At 40.2% G+C, this 22,124-nt stretch overlaps 1 protein-coding gene across 1 annotated transcript in view; it reads right to left on the bottom strand.

The window, feature by feature from the left end:
* Positions 1–391: 391 nt before the first annotated feature.
* Positions 392–22,124, bottom strand: part of LOC142942102 (exostosin-1) — a 341,430-nt gene continuing 319,697 nt past the window's right edge. The window contains exons 8-13 of the mRNA XM_076084296.1: positions 21,720–21,838; positions 20,385–20,480; positions 12,842–12,931; positions 5,303–5,463; positions 3,982–4,153; positions 392–577 (exon numbers count right to left, since the gene is read on the bottom strand). Coding sequence (XP_075940411.1) covers positions 392–577; positions 3,982–4,153; positions 5,303–5,463; positions 12,842–12,931; positions 20,385–20,480; positions 21,720–21,838 — 824 coding nt within the window. The remainder of the gene's footprint in view (positions 578–3,981; positions 4,154–5,302; positions 5,464–12,841; positions 12,932–20,384; positions 20,481–21,719; positions 21,839–22,124) is intronic.

The following is a 22,124-nucleotide window of genomic DNA, read 5'->3' as shown; positions in this document are numbered from 1 at the left end:
AGATTCTCTTTTTCTTTTACTCAAACACAATATGTTTTTCAGGTCCTTGTACAGTTGTCTTGTTCAAACCATGCAACACATACTGGATGTCTGTGGTCAGGACTGTATTGAATTTGTCCAGGTCGTTGTTGCATGTGTATCCATGCATTCATATTCATGTGTATTGTCACAGATGGCGGGTTTGCACAGTCAACCCTGCATACATAGTTTTTTTTTCAATAGAAATATGCAGTTAAATGCCTTGTGTGTACCTCCGTGTTTTATCATTTTTATGTCCAGTGTCCATGTGTGAGTTTTCCTTTATAGCCTCACAAATGTTCACATTCAGTGTGTGCATTCTGGTCACGACCTCTCGAACACACACAATGATTTGGTGTGTATCCTTGCGCAATCACAGCCTCTCAATGTCCCTGTATTTCTTCCTCAGGATGGAAACTTGGTCCCTGAACAACACGGGGTCCAGCCTCATCTGGGAGTGCACCAGGGGCATGAAACCCAGCCAGCGACTGAAGGCGTTCATGCAGGTCTGTCGCTGGGCGAAGTGGTCTGGGTCGGCCCACCGAGATGACTTGGAGCCCTTGGTTTAGAGAAAGACAGATGAGAGGGGGGGAGGATGAATGTATCAGAGCAACTAAGGAATCAATCAACACAGCTTTGTAGCAGCTGGTACTGTAATACTATCTAGAAGATAATGAAAATAAGGAATATATAAACACCTGATAAAGTCTTGGTCACACCAAGAAAATTCACTGCACCTCTTTGTGATGTATATTTGGTTTAAGAAGCTTGGTGATGTAGTGATTAGACACAGGGTTAGTTGGTGAACCACTGTACCTTAAAAGCTGAGAGCTAACACAGCCAGGACATACTGACCAAAGCTTCTTCCTATTTTCTCTGTGCTGTGCTGTTAAATCCACCCTGGCCTTCTGTTCTCTGGACGGTACATCGTTTCATTTATAATTACTGAAGAGGGGACAAAAAGGTATGCTAGCAGTGCTGTAATGAATCTGAACACGGCTTTCATTTCCTCTCTGTGGTCTGTTTTTAGAGCTGCGTGTTTCCTTGGCTACAAGGTTAGATGTCTATATGCTTGCATGATTAAAAATGCTTTGTCTCCCAAGTTTCTATTTATTGTCACAACAAACTTGAAACAACTATTTTGATTGCTATCCCACAGAATCACATGATGCCATATTGCTCATAAACACAGAAGCGGCATGCTGACTTATTCGCCAGCATCGTGAGCAAAGACGGCGGATTTTGACGGGTGAGGGTCGAACGGGAGCGCCTCCATGCTGGTGAAGCGGCTCCTTATCGCGGACAGCTTGTCATGACGTGGCAGGAGGCGTAGCTCATAGTAACACATACTGTATCTCCCGCTATTTGTTTTCACCACCCGCTCCTCTAGAGAATCCAGGTTCATCACAATGACAGAGCTGGTCGACCTGGGACAGCTGTTTCACTCTGGGGGAATCCCCAGAGTGGTTGCTGACACTTTTGCAAACAGCAGCACAGAAAGTCAAACTGGTAGAAAACATACACTAAAGTGTCTTTAGTACAGCCTGCTTTGCAACTTTTTGTCTGCAACTATAGCAGGTTGTATATCTCCCTCTGCCTGTACAGCAGTGGTACACATAACCTGGGAGATTTGAAGAGTCTAAAATGGTGCAGCTGATCATATATCGCATACTTGTTTTAGAGGCTCTTGCCGTTGATTGCATCTTATTGTTAACATGGACGTCAGCTCTTTCATGTCACCTTCATTTTTAGCGGTAGGTCACTGAGATATTACATTATTAACGACAGTTATTTGAACGATGCAGTTGTTGTGCGCTGTTCCCCTCAGTGGTCACAGCATTTGAAGCTTCCTGAATAGCTTTATGAAAAAATCATGCTATTGTCTCCTGCTGCTCTGTGTCCTCAGCTGGTTATCTGAGATGGACAGCGGGGAAGGAAGGGGTGGGCCCCCAAGTGGCTGCTGGGAGATGAGCTGGAGAGGGGGCAGCGGAGGGCAGCAGACCCCTTTGATAAGCTGTGGCACGTGGGGCGTGGAGTTGGAGCAGATTCATCCTGTGTGCAGCAGGAGGGTGGCAGCCGGGTTTACAGAGGGTCAGGTAGAATAATACAAAAATCAAGTCAAAGAAATGGTTTGGCACTTCAAAACATAAAACAGCTCTACTCTTGGAATAGAAAATGAATGGATAAATGAGAAATATCAGCCAAGACACATCTGTCCTGACTTATTTTTGCTTCAAATCTGGTGGTACAAGTTTCCTAAAAGATTCCTCCACTTTACTTCAAGCAAAGGCACAAATCGGGGGTGAGAGAGGGGGGAAGGGACACTCAAAAAGGAAGAGAGAAAGTGAGAGCGGGGAAAGGAGGAAGTAAATCTAGGTTTGCCGTGCTGCCTTCACAATTAAGACATTAATCACTGAGTCCATACTGCCGAGTCATCGTCCTGCCTGTGGTCAGGCCATCAATCAAAAGCTGACATAGTGCTGGCCACAGGAAGCACTCACATACACGGGCGCTCACACACACACACACACACACACACGCACACACACACACACACACACACACACACACACGCACACACAACATGGACATATATGGATCTCCGACAGAGAAGGTCAGGGCTGTACATAGCCTGAAGCCTCTCCACTATTCATCCAACACAAGGAGGTGAATCTCTTTTCATCGTCTTTTCTATTTTTGAAAAGGGAGTCAGGGAATTTAACTATTCTATGTGGAACATATCAAAACCAACGTCAAGCTCTCTTAAAGGTGCCCAGTGCACATTTTGACCAAAACTAGCGCTATGGAGTACTATTAATGATAAAGGAGTCTCCATGTTGTTTGTATCTTGTGCTGTATAGCACATGCAAGATGCAGGATGCATGATGCAAGATACACATTCCTGTTGATCGTTTCACACGATTCCACTGATTGAGTGCCGAGAAACAGAAAGCAAAAGTCAGGGACTAAGACGACATGGAGGTGAACATAAAGGCTCCAGTTATGGAAACTTGGTATTGCTATTGTGTCATTGCCTCAACACATTGCAAACACTCCGTTGTAGATGGAGGGTCATAACGGATTTAGTTTTGCTATTTGCTATTTTCTTAATATTCTAACACTCAGGAAGCCTGCCCTAAAGGATTTATTATACTGTCGGACTGCTGGATTGCTCTGTTAGTGGTATGACATCATTTATTTCAGAATGTTTTTAAGGGCGCATTGGGATCATTTGGATTGCCTCTCAACGTCTCTCAACATGTTGACGGCGAGTCGGCGTCTAATTACTCATGGTGCTGGCAGCGCACCGAGCAGTTAAAGGGTAAATACACGGTAATAAAAACATGAACGGGACAAAACTCACCTTACAAGAGAATCTGAGGTCTTGTTGTTCTACCTGATATTTTTTTCTTTTAATTAAACATTTCCTATAACACTGATGACTGATCATTTTAATTCTTAAAAAAATGACAATGCATTGTGGCTGGGATCACCAGTCTTAAAGGGTAACTTTGGTATTTTTCAACAGAGGAAGAATGCTGTGAAGAGTGGGACCTGTTGCCATTCCACATTCAGATTCCACAATGTGACTTCTACAGCGAGACGTAACAAACAGACCGGATCAAGCGGAAGCTAAAGAGGAGCCTTTTATTCCTCTGTAGGGTCCTTTTCTATTATGTTGTCAGACACCAATAACAACATTCTAAGTCTGTCAGTGGCAAACGCAAACACTTTTAGTGGACGTAACGTCACACTGAAAGCTGTGCAATCTCACCTGCAGCTTGTTTTGCGGTTGCCGGTTACAGCGCTGTCTCTCAATATTTGAACAATTTCCATAACTTTTGTCCCCATTTGTCACTTAAATACAAGGGCATGGGAAAATAGGCTCCAGGACAGTTTTGCTTTAACTTTAAGGACGACCACATGTCAGTGGTGTGTGTACAGCTGACAATAAAGCTCTACCTGGCTCATCATGGTTTCCTTGTACTGCTTCTTCTGTGTGACTTTGATTGGCGGCTGCTTGGTGACAGCTGAAACCAGGAAGTTCATCAGGATGTCTTCACAATTAGCCATGCGGTCCACCATGGTCAGCAGGCTGGCCGGGACGTAGTGGGTGAACAGGTAGTGGTAGTATCTGACTCACAGAAAGGAAATAAGACAGATGAGGTTAACTGTGTATTTATTCCTTTTATTAAAGCTGCACTTCTTTCTATTATGTTCTATTCTGTATGGTTTCTGTGTTGCACTTGGGCAGCAGGGGAGCACTAGATCACTGTCAACTCTGTTACCTCCCTGCCGAGGTCTGCTGTCCCTTGTGCGCTCTCTCTCTCTCTCTCTCTCTCACACACACACACACACACACGCACACACACACACACACACATTTTCCCTCTTTCCTTTTCACTCTCCGATTATTATTTTTTTCTATGAATCTTGTTGGCATTTTAAGTTTTAAATAACAAAAGGATTAATAGATGCACAATGGGACAATGAGAGAGCTTTTTATCTGCATTACAAGATGCTTCAAATCCGTTCAGAGAGCGACGCTCTTCTACATTTAATTTACCGCTCTGCTTAATACTTTGGTTTACCTTTTCCTTTCTTTCAGTCCCAGCTTTGTGTTTTGACAATCATTTTAAGAGATAGCAGAGAGGTGGAGAAAGATCATACTATCCCATTTCCCCCTCTCTATTACTACACTTAAAAAAATAAATGAAATGTGACTGTTGAGAGATGACTATTAATAATGTGGTTTGTATCTTGTGGGGAAGGAATAAGTATATCTGTGAAGTTGGAATAGATCAACCTGACAGGCAAATTAATGACAGTGCTGGAAGAGTAGCTTTACTGGGCTCATTATTAATTCAAATCATTAAATTATATCATCTTATATTAGTCATTGTGCTGTGTTATGCCTTTAAATGATCATCAATAATAGCCAATAGTGTAGTCAGTGTATAGTAAACAATACACAAAGTAATATAAAACAGTAAGGTTGAATTAAAACATGCATGTTCATAAAAGTGTTAAGATTTTAAGTAACAGACCTTGTACATCAGCCATAACAGTAACTTATTCTTAATACTAAAATGAGAACATTTTGTTAATTGGATTCACCGTCCCGTACTTCCTGGATGCACCCAAGTATTTTGGTTAAATTCAAGTCTTCATGAATGTCTTTCATTGTGATTACCTCATGTTCATTGCGAATCATTTGAATGACAAAATAAATGAACAGCAACTGCAAAGCTTGACTGATCAGTAGATCATGTGGGTTTTGTACCTGTGGTAAAAAGCTGCCCCCGTAAGGACCATGGAATAGTCATTGGTCCATTTGGAGGTGTAGCCCCAGCGGGACCTGGAATTGTCCCAGTAGTGGCTTCTTGCTGGATAACCGACGATACGCTCCGGAAAGCTTTGCCATACAATAAAGGCAAAATCCACCTGTGGGAGTATAAAGTAAAGAAAGACGCCAGAGGTAAGAAAAGAAGACGAGGGCAGTGGGAAATGAAGAGCATGATACAGTCTGAGGAAATAAAGAAAGGGGTAAAAAAGGATGGTGAAAATGAGGAGGAGGGGGAGGAGATATGGTAGGAGGAAGAGGAAAGGTGCAGGAGAGGAAAAAACATAAAGTAATGTTGAGAGCCTATTCAAAATAAACAGAAAATCCTTCCTAATTTAAACAGCGTGTAGAGGAGATAAACAACTTATTCAGAATAGCTGTCAACTGGCATTTAGTTTGCAAGGACGTCGTCAAAAAAGCAGCCTCTGCTTCTTCACAACCTGACAAATAGCATTGCAGCATTGGGAACAGTTCCCTCCCACCTGAAATGTTTACCATCAACTCACATGCCACTATAGTCTGTACATGACAAGAGATTCACTACAAACAGTTTTATGTTAGAATTTCGATTCTCCATTTTTAACACAAAAAGGCCTGGCCTCTAATTTCTAAATAACGTGAACAATAAAGAGATACTGAAGAACAAGAGATCCTAAAAGACAACAGTTGTCAGAAATAAAATTCGGAAGACTTCGTTTTTTTTTTCCGTTTGTAGTACGTTTGAGTGGGCTGTGGTTGCATGCCGGAAAGCCGTCTCTGTGGAGAGCAAATCAGGCGGACTCCATTGGCCGAAATGCAATCTGGGAACCCACCAGCCGTCTGATGATAATTCCGTTTTTTATTAGCTTAAAATTAGCTTGTAAACTGGCAACTTGTGAAACAATCTGGTCGTAGACATCGCATCTTAACGCCATTTTCTCGTCTCAAGTTGCTAATTGGACTGTAAACAATAACCGGCAAACAGAAGAAGAAATCTTGGCCCGGATCTGCGCTGGCTACACCGGAACCCCAGAAATAAAGCCCGTAGCCCCCAGAGGCTAGATTGTCGTTAGATCGACAGTCGATGTGTTCCGAGATTGGTTTGGTTCTGTTCTAACTGAGGTTCACTATGACACTAATTTATACTAATTTGATGAGGTCCATTCCATAAAGTCTGTTTGCTTCTTCTCATGTATTTTCATTGACTCTATAGGAAAACACGCCAGCTCCAATTCCCTTCCTTTTGAGTCTGAACACACCTTCAGTACAAGCCCTGAGCAGCTCACAGGCATCTAAATGCCTGGCTATGATTCTCTAACACACTTGTGTTTGCTGAGAGGGTGTTAACGGCTTCTGGAGCTGCATATTCTTCATCCATACATTGGTCTTTCCTTCTCCACATCCCTTGTCTGCAGCACCTGGTGTCCTTGAAGAAGCTTGAGCTACCTGATAAAGAGCCTCTTTTGAATTCAAAAACACCACTGAGACTTTCAGGCAGACACACCAGAGAATAAGGGGATCAGCACATAATGAAATACTTGGTAATACACACAGACACACACACCACCTCGGGGCCGGGTGAGAAAATTAATTACGAGAATAGTAGAGGTAGAGAGAGACAGCGTCGGGAGAAAGTGGATGTTCTTTAGCGAAACCTCGCGGCTTCTGTCATGAATCGCGTGAGCAATTACTGTAAAGCACCAGCGCTAAGCCGAGAGAAAGGTTGGAGCTGCCATTCTCAGTGTAGCCCCTGATAATGTGTGCACACAAAGTGTGTGCGTGTGTGTGTGTGTGTGTGTGTGTGTGTGTGTGTGAGATATGTCAGATGTATCAACATTTATGCAGGAAGGATTAATGATATCATGCAAATATAATTTAGCCTTCAGAGATTAAAAGGTTCTTTATAATGTGAAATGGCATGTGTCTGTGTGTGAGCTGACACGAGAGAGAGAGAGAGAGAGAGAGAGAGAGAGAGAGAGAGAGAGAGAGTAACAGAACCCAGAGTTTTTGCATTCATAATCTGTCTGTCTTAATTACTGAGGAATTCAAGGAAGGACTGAATGTTAAACACAGCCTGTGTGTTTGTGTGTTTGTGTGTGTGTGTGTGTGTGTGTGTGTGTGTGTAGGTGTGTGTGTGTGTGTGTGTGTGTGTGTGTGTGTGTGTGTGTGTGTGTGTGTGTGTGATACATACTAATAGATTCTACAAGGCCAAAATTGATCCAGGGAGCAGGGGGTCAATCCAGCAATAGATCTGTGACAAATCTCTCCCGACATTTGGATTTAACATGTCCAATGTTATCAGATGAAAAGAAGCTACATCACATCTTAGAGCCTGCGTCCTCCCTCAGTATGTGGTCTTTTTCCAATATGTTTTGAGGAGTTTTCAATCTGATTTTTTTGTTTGTTTCTTTTTTGCTCCTTGTGAAGCGATGCCACTGCGGCGCTCTCACTGTCAACTACCATCTGATTTCAGGGAGATAAAAGTGAGGAAAATGTGTCTTAAACTGAGCTCGCATCCAGCAGGTTTAGAGCGCTGTGGCTTTGCTGAAGCTTTACCAACAGTCACGGCATGATCCAGGACAACCAGCTGGGGCGTAAGGACCACACTGTGGCCACAAGCGGCTACTGCAGGTTTGTAGTTCAGGGCATCTTTTGAATTACAGCTGTTCTCACCAGGTACATCTCTGTGGTGTGTGGTTACGTGTGGCCTCAAGTGTTTGCCAACATTTACACTTACAGAAGAATGTCAAACTTTCCATTATCTGCCCTGAACTCTAGTTTATTTGAATCGATTGCTTATACCAACGCGGAAAGTTTAGTGTGTGAGTTGTTGGAGGTTTGTCTTAAAGGTGCTGAATTCGATATTCAGAGCATATCTATTGCCTCTCAAGGCTCCGAACATAGCGATGTCTGTGCCGGCGGCTCGCAGCTAACGGTGCTAACAGCACTAACAGTGCAAACAATGGCAACAGTGTTGACAGAGCTAAAAGTGTTTCCCTGAGGGGGAACCGGATGGTGGGCACGACACGTTTGCACTGCACAGATGACAAGATATGTGATGTAAATCTATGAAAAAAAATAAAGTTTGTGAATTTGTGGAAACAATGCAGGGAACTGTGTTAAAATGCCCCATGCTCCCTTACAGTTAACATGTGCATGTGTGACTTCAGTGTTGCACATAGGTTGTCAGTGTTAATTAACAGTTTTCTGCTTTGAATTTGTACTCAAAGGCACATCTTTCTTTACCAGTGTTTGTGCAACTTCACTGTTGATATTATTCTAATCAGTTCTATTCTACTCTTACTGTATTTTTTGTTACTGCATACAGTATATAGTGTGAATATTTTCCATACATTTACAAACTGGACTTTCTCATGCAAGTCTTTCATTTCACAAGCTAATTGCAGGGGGCTTGTCTCCTCTTAAGGAAACCCCTCTTTACTGCCTTCTATTTACTTAGTGAGAATAGTACACAGTGCAGACCATGATCCAGTTATCTACATCCATACAGTACTTCAGACTATGGATCAGTCCAAAACCCCCGAACATAACCTTGGTCTAGTCCTACATGTCAAAATGATGGTACTTGCACAAAATCACACAAAATCAACTATTTAAAAGATCAGCTGGAAAATGCATCGTCAGAAAGCTGAAAACAGGGCTGTTTTCCTGAGCTCATGAAAAGTTAAGTTTTTAGAGCTACTTGGCTCTCAGGACAGCAATGCTACAGATATATAATGATCATATAGAATATGATGCATTGCTGTAGATTAAACTACCCAACATAAAGGAGTTAAAATTACCACGTCTACTTTTGATACTTTAAGTACATTTTGTGTGCATACTTTTACTTGTAATGGAATATTTTCATAGCTTAGTATTAGTACTTTTAGGTAAAGGATCTGAATACTTCTTCCACCACTGCTGAAACCTGCCCAAACCCTGCAACATAGACAGGCCCCTAAATTAAAAGAGGATACATATTCAGCCATTGCTGTTGAGGAACTATTTCCACATCCACCATATTGAAAAAGTCTTCCAAAGGGCACAACTCTGCAGCATGCTTGGCCGCCCAATAAGAGACTAAAGCTTTGTCAGGTTTTTCCAGTCGTATTCCCCTCTCTAATCTCTCTTCATGGAATAATCATACATTTAATGAGCTGAAACAATGTAATTATGAAATTGGCACAGCCATTCTTCCACTGAGGTATTATAATATGAAAAGTCCTATTAAAAGCGTAATGTTCTCTCTTGCACATTTTCACTCACTTGACATGTTTCATCTCCTTTCAATAAATCCCCTCACCATGTTAGAAGGGCAATTAGAGGAACGGGTTAGTGAGCACAGCAAAGATTCCCTCTACTTCCCCTTCATGATATCTCTCTCTCTCTCTCTCTCTCTCTCTCTCTCTGACATCTTCTTTTTCTTCTTCTTCCTCGTTTCATAAAACAAGCTGTGCGCCCATAAAAGTTTAGTTGTACAAACTTGCTCATATTGCTGTGCCACAAATTGTAGTGCAATAAAGTGTAATTGTGATCCTGCCAGCGTAGAAAAGGTGAACATTGACTCGCTCCCATCAATAAAACATCTCAGTTTAAAGATATATTGGATCTCTTGGGCTCATTGGGCTTCACAATCCATTATGGATCGCATCTTTTACTTGCTGAAAAGCTGGAGAGAAACGAGGCTGCTACTTGTGATGACTCTCAAAGTAGAAGCACTCACTGAGCATCGCAGATGAGCTGTTCCTGATCATTGTTATTTTTGTTGCTTTTTAGGCCTAAAACATATGAAACTTTATTTTTATTACATTTCTTTTACCCGAAATAGCCATTAAATGTATCTATATTGGGTTATTCATTGTTAGTGGTGGAGTCCGACCCATGCTGAATTGAAATTGTCTCAAGTATATCTACACATGAGGAATTTAGAGGTACCAATGCATTTATTTAATCCAGCATTATTTTATTTTAATTATTGCTATCAGTCTCACAGTTCACTGTCCCTCAGCTTTATCAGACCTGTATTAAGAACTGATTTACTAGTTTACATTAAAACAATTAACTGATGAGTTTTGTGGTTCTACAAAGTGTCAGTTCAACACCTTGATTAAAATAACTAGATCTACAAACCTTAATTATATACCAATTTCGAAAATCTGAAAAGAAGACAAAAAAAAAGAATGTAAATGTAATATATGTATTGGCCTGGTTAATTAGTTTGCCTATTTTTTAAGTTTCAGTATTTTCAAAGCCTAAGGAATCATACCATTAACTGCTAACATGTCAAAGTCTTGATTAAAAAAGGGTGAATTGAAACATCATTTCCTCTCTTGACAATGCTTTAGACAATTCACTGGTTTCTAATTTGTCTTTTAAAAAAAGTGTCAATCTAACAAAGCATTGGGGTGTGTCCCATCCTCTCTCTTAAGTAACAAGTGAGACTTTAATCAAAGAGGAGTTTTGACAGTGTAATGATACAGACACAGAGGTAATGGCTCTCGTAAAACTCCCGACTCGGTGAAAGCGCTCGGTTTTGCATTATACCCTCTTCAATGTGCTTCTCTGCTCTCCTTTCCCTATTTCATTTGCTTTCTATCCTTTTGTCTGCTTTTCTATTCCCTTACATTTTCCCCTTTTGCTACCTCTGATCTTTTCTCCTGTGCACTTCTCTCTTCTTTCCCTTCCCTTGGTTTCTTTTCATTCTCTCATATTTATCTTTTATCTGGTGTTTTCCTATCTCGTCTTTTCTTACAATTTCATACCCTGTCCTCATTACTCTACTCTTCCATTTCCTCTTTACCCTACCCACTTCTCTCTCCTTTTCTTTCCTCAGTGTTTAGTTTAATTAAAAGAACACCATAACAGTATTTATTCTAACACCACATCGCACTTATTTTAATCAAGACTGTCTAGAGCATCCTGGCAAACCACTGAGCCTCCACGATATTGACATCTCTGTCTTTTGTATTTTTAATCTGTTGAACTTTCTTGCTTTGCTAAACTTCCTACTTAGTTTATTTTTATCTGCTGCATTTGTAAATGTCCTTTAATAAAGGCAAAGCACATTTTCTTCCCCTGGTTCAGTGGCCATCGCAATGTTTGGCAATTCATTTGTAATGAATGGTATTCATGACTGAGCGTGGACTGACTGCCTAATTTGGGAAAGGATCAATACGGTGTTAAGACATCACCACCTTTTGCCAAAAGCTGACAAAGACTGTAGCTTGTTATAAATACATTGCCAGTGTGTCTTTCAGTCTTTCAGTGGGTGGAGTTATTCAAAAGTGTTGCGATCCCTTTACGTGGAGTCAGTTGTTCTGAAAGTTGAAAAAACCTCTAGAAATGTGGGCAAAAGTACAAAAATGTATATCTATGTTTGTGCCCACTTGCCACACTTTGCAACATATCATATTAGATGATACTCGGACGCTTTTTTTTTTGGAAGTTTAAACTCCAGCAAAAGCAACATCCTCTGAGTTTGTGTTATGTCCGTCGAACACATCGGTTAGTCCTCTTCCTAAATGCCTTTCTTCTTATTATGTAAAACGTGAACTCTGTATGAAGAACAGTACGTATGTAAGCTAATCAGTCAAACAGGGATACGTCAGGATGAAATACTTATAATACTAGAGTTGACGTTTTGCCTCGGACATGCTTCATTTTTAAAACAAGTCACCTGCCACCAACCAACATGGAGCTAATGTTATCTTAACTAGCGAGCTAGCTACATCTGATTACATCTGCCAGTGATAGTTTGCATTCCGGCAATCAAAAAATAATTGCCAGTTGCTAGCTACAAATAAAACAATACAGTCATTAGAATAAATGTTGGCAGAAACGCACAATGACACATGGCTAACGTGGTGAAAAGATCGGTTAGGTTTAGGCAAGAAAACTACATAATATATGTAACAACGTAACATAACAGCGTAACGTAACAGCGTAACGTAACAGCGTAACGTAACAGCGTAACGTAACAGCGTAACGTAACAGAGTAACGTAACAGCGTAACGTAACAGCGTAACGTAACAGCGTAACGTAACAGAGTAACGTAACATAAAAACGTAACGGTGTAATGTTAAAACATAAAAACGTAACCATAAATAAACAACAACTGCTCTCAGGGGACTTCCTTACATAACTTTACAGAAAAACACCTACAGAAAACAACTATTGGGAAAAAAGTCTTACAGACAACAACCTTACGAACAACAACCTTACGGAAAAAGCGTAATGTAAATGTTTACACCATCAGAGGTCACCTGGGTGAAAGTCCCGTGTTTGTTCATTTCTAATCACAAAAGGTAATGTGAAGTTTCTTGGTCTGTTTTTGGTGTCTGATCAGATCAGATGTCTGATAATGGTGTTTTGGTTGCCTTGTGTCTTGGGAATGTAGCCGATTCACCTCATTTTCTTGATAAAGCATCAGTGTCTCAGTTTACCAGTTTGTAAGGGTCAATGTCATGCCAAGTGGTTGACTAGTCACCAGCGACTCACCTCATTTGTTGAGAGAACCGAGTCTTCATCCAGACTGAGAATGGCATCAGTGAGGATGACGCTGTGGGGGAAAAAACGACTGCTCATCGTCTGGAGGGACAGAAAGACAAAACTTAGATCATTATAATGTATCGATATAAATATCCCATCTAAAGCAACATAAATTACATTTTTGTGATGTGGCGATAAGCATCAGTGGTAACTGACCTGTAGCCAGTACTTGCTGAAATGTTTTGGTTCACATTCGTTTTTTGAGTATTTTATACTTGTATTAGATAACTATAGAGGAGTGACAGGAAACAAAACAGAGATTGTAAGTTTGGCAAGATTTGAACAGAAAATCCATAATTGTTTATCTCAGGATATATGTTTATAAGCATCTTAAGAGGTATATAAATGGTATCAATGTGTGAAAAATCAAGGCAAAATAAGCAATGACAAAATGTCTTTGTTTCACACCCTGCTGTGTGTCCATCAATCAATGAGCTGACTTAAGAGGTTTTGTGTGAGTCTTTATCAATTCACTGCCTAACAGAAAGTGTAGTAGACCTTAATCCATTGGCGTAAAGAGGGCTGCTGCAGCTGATTATGTTATTGACCTGTAACTAAAGTGTGAATTATTGAACTGTTGAGTAGAAAAAGAAAACAGAGCACAGATGTTGACTTTATGAAAGAACCACCAGGTTACACACTGCAGCATTGCTCTCATACACCGTTACAGTTTGTGATCGCTCTGACCAATGTTTACTTATTCAGTGGGTAGAACCTTAAAATGTGAGCCCTTTTGTGGGTGTCTTTCAAAGAAAAAATGGTTATTTTGAATCATCTGTACCATCAACCATTCATCAACCATTATGATTATCTCTGCATTAGGTTTGACGAAAACTTACTGGCTGTAATTATGGCTTTATTTCTGGCTTTTATCTTGGTCAACTAAGGTTTTATGTAATTGAAATGGACCTCTGTGTTGACTACAGTCACAGTACTGGCATTTAACACAGATTCACTGTCTGTCTGAAATAAAGTAAATCCATACGCCCCAGGGGTAATATTAAGAGGCTTATTTTGCAAAGCAAGGCCACAAATATCCGCAAGTTTAATGTGTACTTCCATCTCAGCTTATTAATGAGCCGATGAATGCTGACTGCAAATTTATCAAGAAGTTCAGTGTAACATCAAATGAACGCAAATCTCCTAAATTATTTGAGAGTGCCACATAAAAAATGCATTAATTCACTGCTTAAAGTGAGTACTCTTGGCAGAAAATGTATTTTCTTTGGATGGATGCCCTATAATCAGCAGGCAGGTAATTAGTTCTGTCAGGATGAGGTTCATACTAGTGTAACAGTCTCTCAGCTTTCTTATGAAAACTGCCATCACAGTGTTATTGGCTGAACTACATTAGCCACTTGCCTGATTATAAACTGTATTCATCCTGGATTAATGGTCGGAATGCAGTAAATTCATGAAATAAAGATTTCCATGAGTAATACGAAGCATATGCACAATCCCATGCACAATGCACACACATTGTCAAGGGTCAATTTACATTATGACCTCCCAGCATCCTTCAGCACCTTTATAGAGGTTTATTTCAAAGGGCCCCTTGTTCATTGCTGATGATTGACTGATTTGAGCCTCTTTCATTGTTTTTCTCTTGCATCAAGTGTTGAAATAGTTTTTAATGCCCCTTTACAAATATATTAGACCAAAAACTGTTTATTACATAATTAAGTTGACAAATCATTCTGGACTTTAAAAAGAGAAGCTGACAAAGCAATCGAAATCTTAATCAGCTGATGAGGACCATGTGATATGGTTGTTTTCAACCATATCACATGGTCCGAATAAGTGAATAAGTCAACATTGAGTTGAGTTTGTTTTGTCAGCTGCCATTTCCAAGTTCAAGAGTCAATCTACCATCTAAGTTCAGATGGGTATATCTCAACAGTTGGATGGATTGCCATGAAACTTGGCATTGACATGATCGGGCAGGATGAATCCTAAAAACTTTGGGTGATCTCTTGACTTTTTCTCGAGCACCACCCACAGGCCAAAGTTTTCACTTATTCAATGAAATATCTCAACAAACTTTGGTAGACATTCATGGTTCCCCTTAGGAGGAATTGCAATAACTTTGGTGATCCCCTGACCTTTCATCGCAACAAGGTTAGGCTAGCATACTAACTCCACCGAAATGGTTGTTAGCATGTTAGCATTGTGATTACTAGTGTACTAGTGCCCGTTTGGAGCTGGCAGATTACTTGGCCCCTGACTCAGGCCGCAGGGCCCTGAAGCCCCGCCCCTGCTGCTTCTCAGACCGCCGTTCATTCCTTTATTCAACGATTATTAATACTGAACGTAAGTAAAGTGGATCGGATTGACGGTTTCCGAAATAAGTGAAGGGCACATACACAAATGTACACACAGACAGAGATTTCTTGCTCGATTGTTAGATGAACACGCTGACATTAGCTCAAAGCAGCGCTGCGCCTAAGTACAGCCACACAGGGATGCATGTGCATGGCTGTAGAATCTTGGTCTCGTTTATTGTGATTTGTCAAAATGAATTCACATCACATCCATACAGACAGACAAAACCCCCGTCACCCCACTTCCCTCTGGCAGGTGTCAATGCTTTTCTGCCTCTGGACAGAGATTAGATCCCACTGAGATCACTGGCAGTTCAATGGTCTGAACCTTATCTTTGTCGTCTTTGTGGCTCTCCTTTCACCCATTTCCCCTCTTTGTATTTGCCATGACTCCTGCTACTTCAAGGGGCGTCTTTGAGGATATCTGGTCTCTCTTTGTGTCACAGATCTATCCAGATATCTGTAAATTACAGCTAAAAGTCAAAGATCACATCTTCATTTATCTGCACCATAAACTATCGACAGATCCTGTCTCTCATGATGAACATTTTGATGAGCATCTCATTATATAACACAAAAAAAGTTAAAGGATAACTTGTTTCCATTGTGGACGTCTGGTAATTGGACTTAAAAGTTCTACGCTCATCAGGTAATTCCATTTCATGTGCTTTCATGGTCTAAATGGAAACGACTATAAAGGTTTACATCACCTAGTATACACTGCAATCTGCTGTGTGTTACAGCTGACATGGACTGGAGTTAAAGCTGCACAAACTTATATTGTTTTCTCATGAATTTAACAGTCGCCCTCTATCTTTTATGAACCGGATTTTAGAATTTTATATATTTTTAATTTGCACCTTGTTGTTATTGTTGTCTTAGACTTTTACATTTTTACATTTGCACTCTTCCCCACTCTTTGTATTGCAGGCTGACTAATTTCTCGAGGTAAATCAAGTTTAATCTTACCGTATCTTAGTTTCTTGGCTAATCTTGATTTTTATTCAGTGCAATCTGCAATGTGTTAGAACTGACATGGTAAAATATTCAGTTTGCCAACTCTTCACTTTTATGATCCTTTGGTATAATTTAAATGCATAGCTAAGGAATCAGGATACATTTTCAAGATAAATTTATCAATATTAAATGCGGGGTGTGGTGGCAACACATGCCATTTTGCAAGGTGATTGATGAAGGTGAGATATAGTCGACATATTAACAGTGAAAGTAGGGAATCCTTTGATAGTATTGATGTGTGGGTCATAAGTGCTAAGACAGCAGGACCTCACTTATACCAAGGTCAAGTTATGAGTGACCTGATTCATCTGATCAGTCAGCCATACGTCCTGTGTGCCTAAACAATTGCTAAATAATTTAAACTTGTATAATTCGGAATCATTTAGATGGCTTCAGCCAAATCGGAAACCCAGTGTAAACTCTGATGATATGTTGTGTTGTGTGTATTGACAGCAAACAAGAAAGAGTTAGGTCAGAGAAGCATGTAACAGGGTCAGGATCTCTACTGTGAATAAATTATCTTACAAAGCGTACAAACACATTGGACAGGGTTCATTTATTAATCAAATGGATGTAAGTTTCTGAAATCTCTGTTGAAATTGCATTTCACCTGACATGGGCATCCATCTGTAATGCCTAATTGGAAAAGTTGCAATAAAAATGAACAGGGTGGAGGGTACGCGTGCTAAAAAAACTTCAACGACTGCTAAATCAGAAAAATCGACCTAAGGCCAGAATAAAACAAAAGATCCACACACTGTATTCATAGTTCCGAGCAAGTTTAAAGATGCTAAATTTGATATTCAGAGCATTGAACAACAATTTTCTTTGTAAAGATATTGTGGAGTAGTGTCTACCTGCTTTTAATGTATGCAAGCGTGCCCAACTAAACAGCTCACGGCCGCCGCTCTACACTGCGCTCTTGCGGCGGTTTCAGCCGATAACGGTGTCCCAAACGACGGCGTTGTCGCAAAAGCGTCGCACCCACCCTCCTGCTCCCACTCAGCCAAACACTGCTGGCTCTATTGGCATCATTGGCACTGCGAGCCGCTGGCTCGGCCGTCAACACGCGGAGAGCCAGATGGAGGCAATAGAAATCTAAATGTTGTGTTTAGCACCTTTAATTGTTGAAAATTGCTGGGAGCTTTTAATACAATGCACTGATCAAATGTTAAAGACATGCCTGGCGAATGGCTGGGTTTTGTTTAACAAAAGTAAAACAAGAGTATAAAGGTAGTGACAATAATGTAAGAAAAGAATGTAATCTTTTTTTAGATTGCTCTATAATAGTTTAAACATATCACACTTCAGTGTGTCTACTTTGCATCATTTTAAACCTTTATTGCCAAACAACAACTCATTGATGTTAGTGAACCTGCAGTCAGTTTCTTTCTGAATTGTTAAAAGTTTAAACTCTTGTTATGCTCCCTATTTGTAAAATGTTTGGAGATGTATCAAAACTGTTGGTCTGGAAACTGGATTCAAAAGAAGACAATTATGAAATAAATCAAAGAGTATCTTATTCTATGAAAAGAGTGGAAGCAAACGGAAGAACAGGAAAGCGTGAGTAAGCTTGCTGATGGAATGTATCAACTCAGCATTATAGAGTAGATACAATCATAAGCAACAGCAAATTACTCCGCTGCTGCGCTCAGTCAGGGCAATTTGCAAACTTTCTGTGAGTGTTATGATAGTTGGAACAAACACAGCGGGCGCTTGGTAGGAAATACACCGAAGAGCATCTGTGCGGGCTGCACAACAATATACCACATGACTAATTATAAGACCATAGACGCTGTTGGGTACTGGCACACACTCTCACACAAGCGCATGTTATTGCCTTTGAGACGCGTTTTATTGTCACCAGTGGAAACATTGTGCTTGTATTTCAAGGGGGACACATTTACATGAAAACAAACAGAAGCAATTAGACCACGAAGCATCATGATCAGAGAGAGAGAGTGGCTTGGCATGTTGGTGATCAGTGAACGAACGAGTGAGAATGTGACTCTGTGTGCGCTTTCAGGAAGAAGCTTGATTGATTGAATAGCTGTGAAAATGAGTAAATTGAAAAAACACAAGACTATTTTCAGCATCATGTAACAGTCGTGAGTTCATGTGTATGCGAGGACGGGATATTATCCCATAATACTGCAAATGACAACAATCCCAACAAAGTCACACTTGCGGCTTCGCTCTAATAGCTGAATCAAATCTCCTGTTGCTTCAATCTCACATTATCAGCCTATTTAAACCTGAAATAGCACTGCATTACAATACAGTTAACACAGGATGGAACGCAATCGAATACACTGTTCAATATATCACTCTCTCATTCCAGCAGAGTTGTCTCTCTAGAGCTGTTAACATAGAACAGTTCACATGATTGGCATTCCATTCTATTTGGAGGACTTCAATATTTGCTTTTATTACAAATGGGGAATGTAGCTAAGTACTAAGTACATTTATTCAACTAAATATACTTCAGTACCATTGTGAGGTACCTGCTCTATACTTTAGTACTGATATTTCAAATGTATGCATCTTTTACTCCACTACATTTTAGAGAACTTTTTACTTTTCAGAGCAACAAAAAAGAACAAAATAAAATGTTTTGTCGATAGCAGGCAATCAAACATATTCAACAAACTGTTTACTTACATGACTGTTAATAAAAAACAAATAACAGAGCAAATAAAAGCCTTTTCAGTGATTTCAGGCTTGACAAGTTAAAACTGACTGATACATTTCATCCTTAATTAGCCTTAATCAAGGTCCACACTTGTTTTGCTGTGGGTTTTAATATAATAACAACCCCAACGGGTCTGAACATCTGGCGTTCTCACCGGTGCTTTGCTTAATTTCTTGAATCATCTATCATGAAATGAAGCAGAATGCCTCCCTGAGGTTATTGCAAATCTCCAAATGCACATCACAGGATCATTTGAGGTCTATTTTAGATTTCAATACCTGTGCTGGTGAGGTGTTAGAATTCACAATTTTTCTCTTATGTCAAAATATTGTGTATTTTTCCTCTTCATGAGTCTGGATGAATCCTCAGGAGACATTTTGATCATTAAAACCTCAAAGCTAAAGGCTGACAGTGATCAGTCTGTCATACCCAAGCCTCTCCTGTCCTCTTAGGCAAAATATCTAATAGTGAGATCACAGGTAATAATGTGTTGAGGACATATTTGTAAAGTTAGAGTAGTCTTCTGCGCTTGATGCTGCTCTGCAATATGAGACAGAGGTGCACGTCATTGAATCACGCCATTTGTTGGAATGTCTGAGTAGTTTACATGTACAGATTAGATCATCTAAAAAAGTATTTTCCATCACAGCTGAACTGTGGCGCAGGTACAGCGGGTTGTCTTTTAATCTCAAGGTTGGGGGCTCGATCCCCCGCTCCGGCTGTCTGCATGTCGAAGTGTCCGTGAGCGACACACTGAACCCCAAATCGCTACAGATGGGCAGGCCAGCGCCTTGCATGGCAGCTCCGCAACCAGAGGTTTATGAATGTGTGTGTGAATAAGAAGCATATATTAAAGCGCTTTGCCAGTTAACTTAGAGGGGCGCTCTAAATATTGGTGGCGGCTATGGCTCAGTGGTTAGAGCGGGTCATTCTTTAATTGCAAGGTTGGAGGTTGGATCCCCGGCTCCTCCTGTTCGTATGTTTAAGTCTCTTTGAGCGAGACACTGAACCCCAAGTCTCTCCCGGGCCGCTTAACAGCAGCCCACTGCGTCCCAAATGCTTAAGATGGGTTAAATAAAGAGGTCAAATGTAATGTATGCACGATATATTTGACGATAAATTAAGGTTTTACTGTAAACTTCTTTTTTAGCTGCAGCTGAAAAGTAAGACTATGCGTGGAAGCACTAATGAGGTAGGAGAGGCGTCTTTGTATTAGTACCTACTTGCACATGCTAAAATCCCTAAGATCCAACAGGTATTTTCCCCTTTGAACCCAAACATGTTTTCATCCTTCCTCTCTTAAAGTTGAGGTTTGTGGCATTTAGAAAGCAGCCAAAGGGTCGGTTCTTTCATTGCCAAAAAACTCAAAGAGCGTTTAAGAAAATCATTTTTTATCTCCTCACTGTTATGCAAAAAAGTATCTTTTAGAACATAATGGATGCAAAAAGCCAGCAGCTGTTACCTTGGTCTGTCCTTCAATGACAGTGAGAGGCACGCTGGTGGAGGGCCACTTGTTCCTAGGAGGTAAAGGCTTGTCGAAATTCCATAAAACCACAATCTGTATAGGAAAATAGAGTCAGTTACAACATTATGTAAGCATCAACATCATTATACACACATTTCTGCATAGAGGTTGTTTGAAACAGTTGATTTCTTCCACAAAGTAACATTTAAAGATACTTTAGAATCTGCCTCAGGAGGCGTTTTTCATCTTTAAAGGGGCAGTTCCTCCAAAAATCTAAAACCAAATGCATTATTGATCAGTCAGTATGTTTCAACTGCTGTTATACAGGTTATTTATAGGCAATTAGGTAATATGCTGTATAAACTGTCCATCTGCTACAAGAAACCTGGTTTTCTTGAACACTTATTGTTATTGCTTTATCTGGCACAACTCTCTTATGTGATCATTTTAAAATGGGATGTAAAAGCAAGTTAGTTATTAGTTAGTATTGTAGGTAGTAGTCCTGTTGATATTATATCATGCACAAAGGTCAAGCAAGTATGTGTGTAAATAGATGCAATGTTAGCAGTATGGCAACTGTAAAGAAAAGGTACTAGGATCTTGACAAACTAAATAATTATGTTATGAATAAGTCCTAATTTTGTGGAAAAAAACCCCTCATAAAATTACAAGAAAAAGGTCACAATATTTTTAAATATTATATTATAATTTTATGAAAAAAAGTATAGAAGAAAGTAGTAATACAGGTTACTTTGAGAAGAACTGTTGTGACTAAGAGTATGCATGTTAAAGTAAAGTCTTCCCTGATATACTCTGCAGCTACAATTATTCCTTTGAGCAGTTTATATAGTTCTTGTGTCTGCATACTCTATCATACCCCCCTCCCATTTACTTGGCATTTAATTTCAGCATCCAATAGCATATTGTGCTTATTGATTCATCTTCAGGTCATCAACATCCTTCACAGTAGTATTCAAGTATTACGACTTTTTGCTTGATTTATTTTGCACAGAAGGCCTAACACCCTGTTGTATTTGAGGAATGGCTGAACCCCCTTCTCTAATCTTACTACCTGAAGATGTAAGTCGATAAAAAAAAGAAATATATATATAAATAATGCAACGATTGCAGGAGAAGGAGAGCCAAATAGGAGAAGCAGGGGAAACAAAGGCTCCAACTGAACAGACGGGTACAAGGGATACATTTCTATCACAAAATATTGACACCTCTTTATATGGTGTTTACTTTGCTATGGTGTTTAATATTGTTTTTCATTATTTCCCTTCGTTGAACCGGCACCAAATCACAGTGGGGTGTAGACGCTCTTCCCACCTGTGCACAGAACTTGGACTTGGCTATAGCGATGATGAGCTTCACCACGGGGGAGATCTGGGACTGCAGAGGAGTAACCGTATGGATCACAGCTGTGAACTGCTGCGCCGGGCTCTTACCTGGACACACACACACAGAAACAGTTGTCATGGGTAAACTGTATTTAGGTCTTTAACACAGATTTGTGCAGACGTAGCGCTCCATAAAGCTCCATAACGGTTAACTGGACACAGGGTGCTCTCAGCTGCACCCGTCATCAATCATTCTGACAGGATATATACCCCCCTGCTTCCCATCAGTGAGCATGAGTAAACACGTCTAATCCAAGAGTTTTCTTTAAAGCTCTTGTTAGTTGCTGTTTTTGCATTTTACTGTGGCAAACATTTCCAAACAGGTCAAAAAGAG

The sequence above is a fragment of the Anarhichas minor genome, unplaced genomic scaffold, assembly GCF_050575085.1.
Source record: "Anarhichas minor isolate MPS153535 unplaced genomic scaffold, ASM5057508v1 ptg000136l, whole genome shotgun sequence".
Taxonomy (NCBI): domain Eukaryota; kingdom Metazoa; phylum Chordata; class Actinopteri; order Perciformes; family Anarhichadidae; genus Anarhichas; species Anarhichas minor.
The sequence above is the reverse complement of the archived record's forward strand: the minus strand, read 5'-3'. Positions and strand labels throughout refer to the sequence as shown.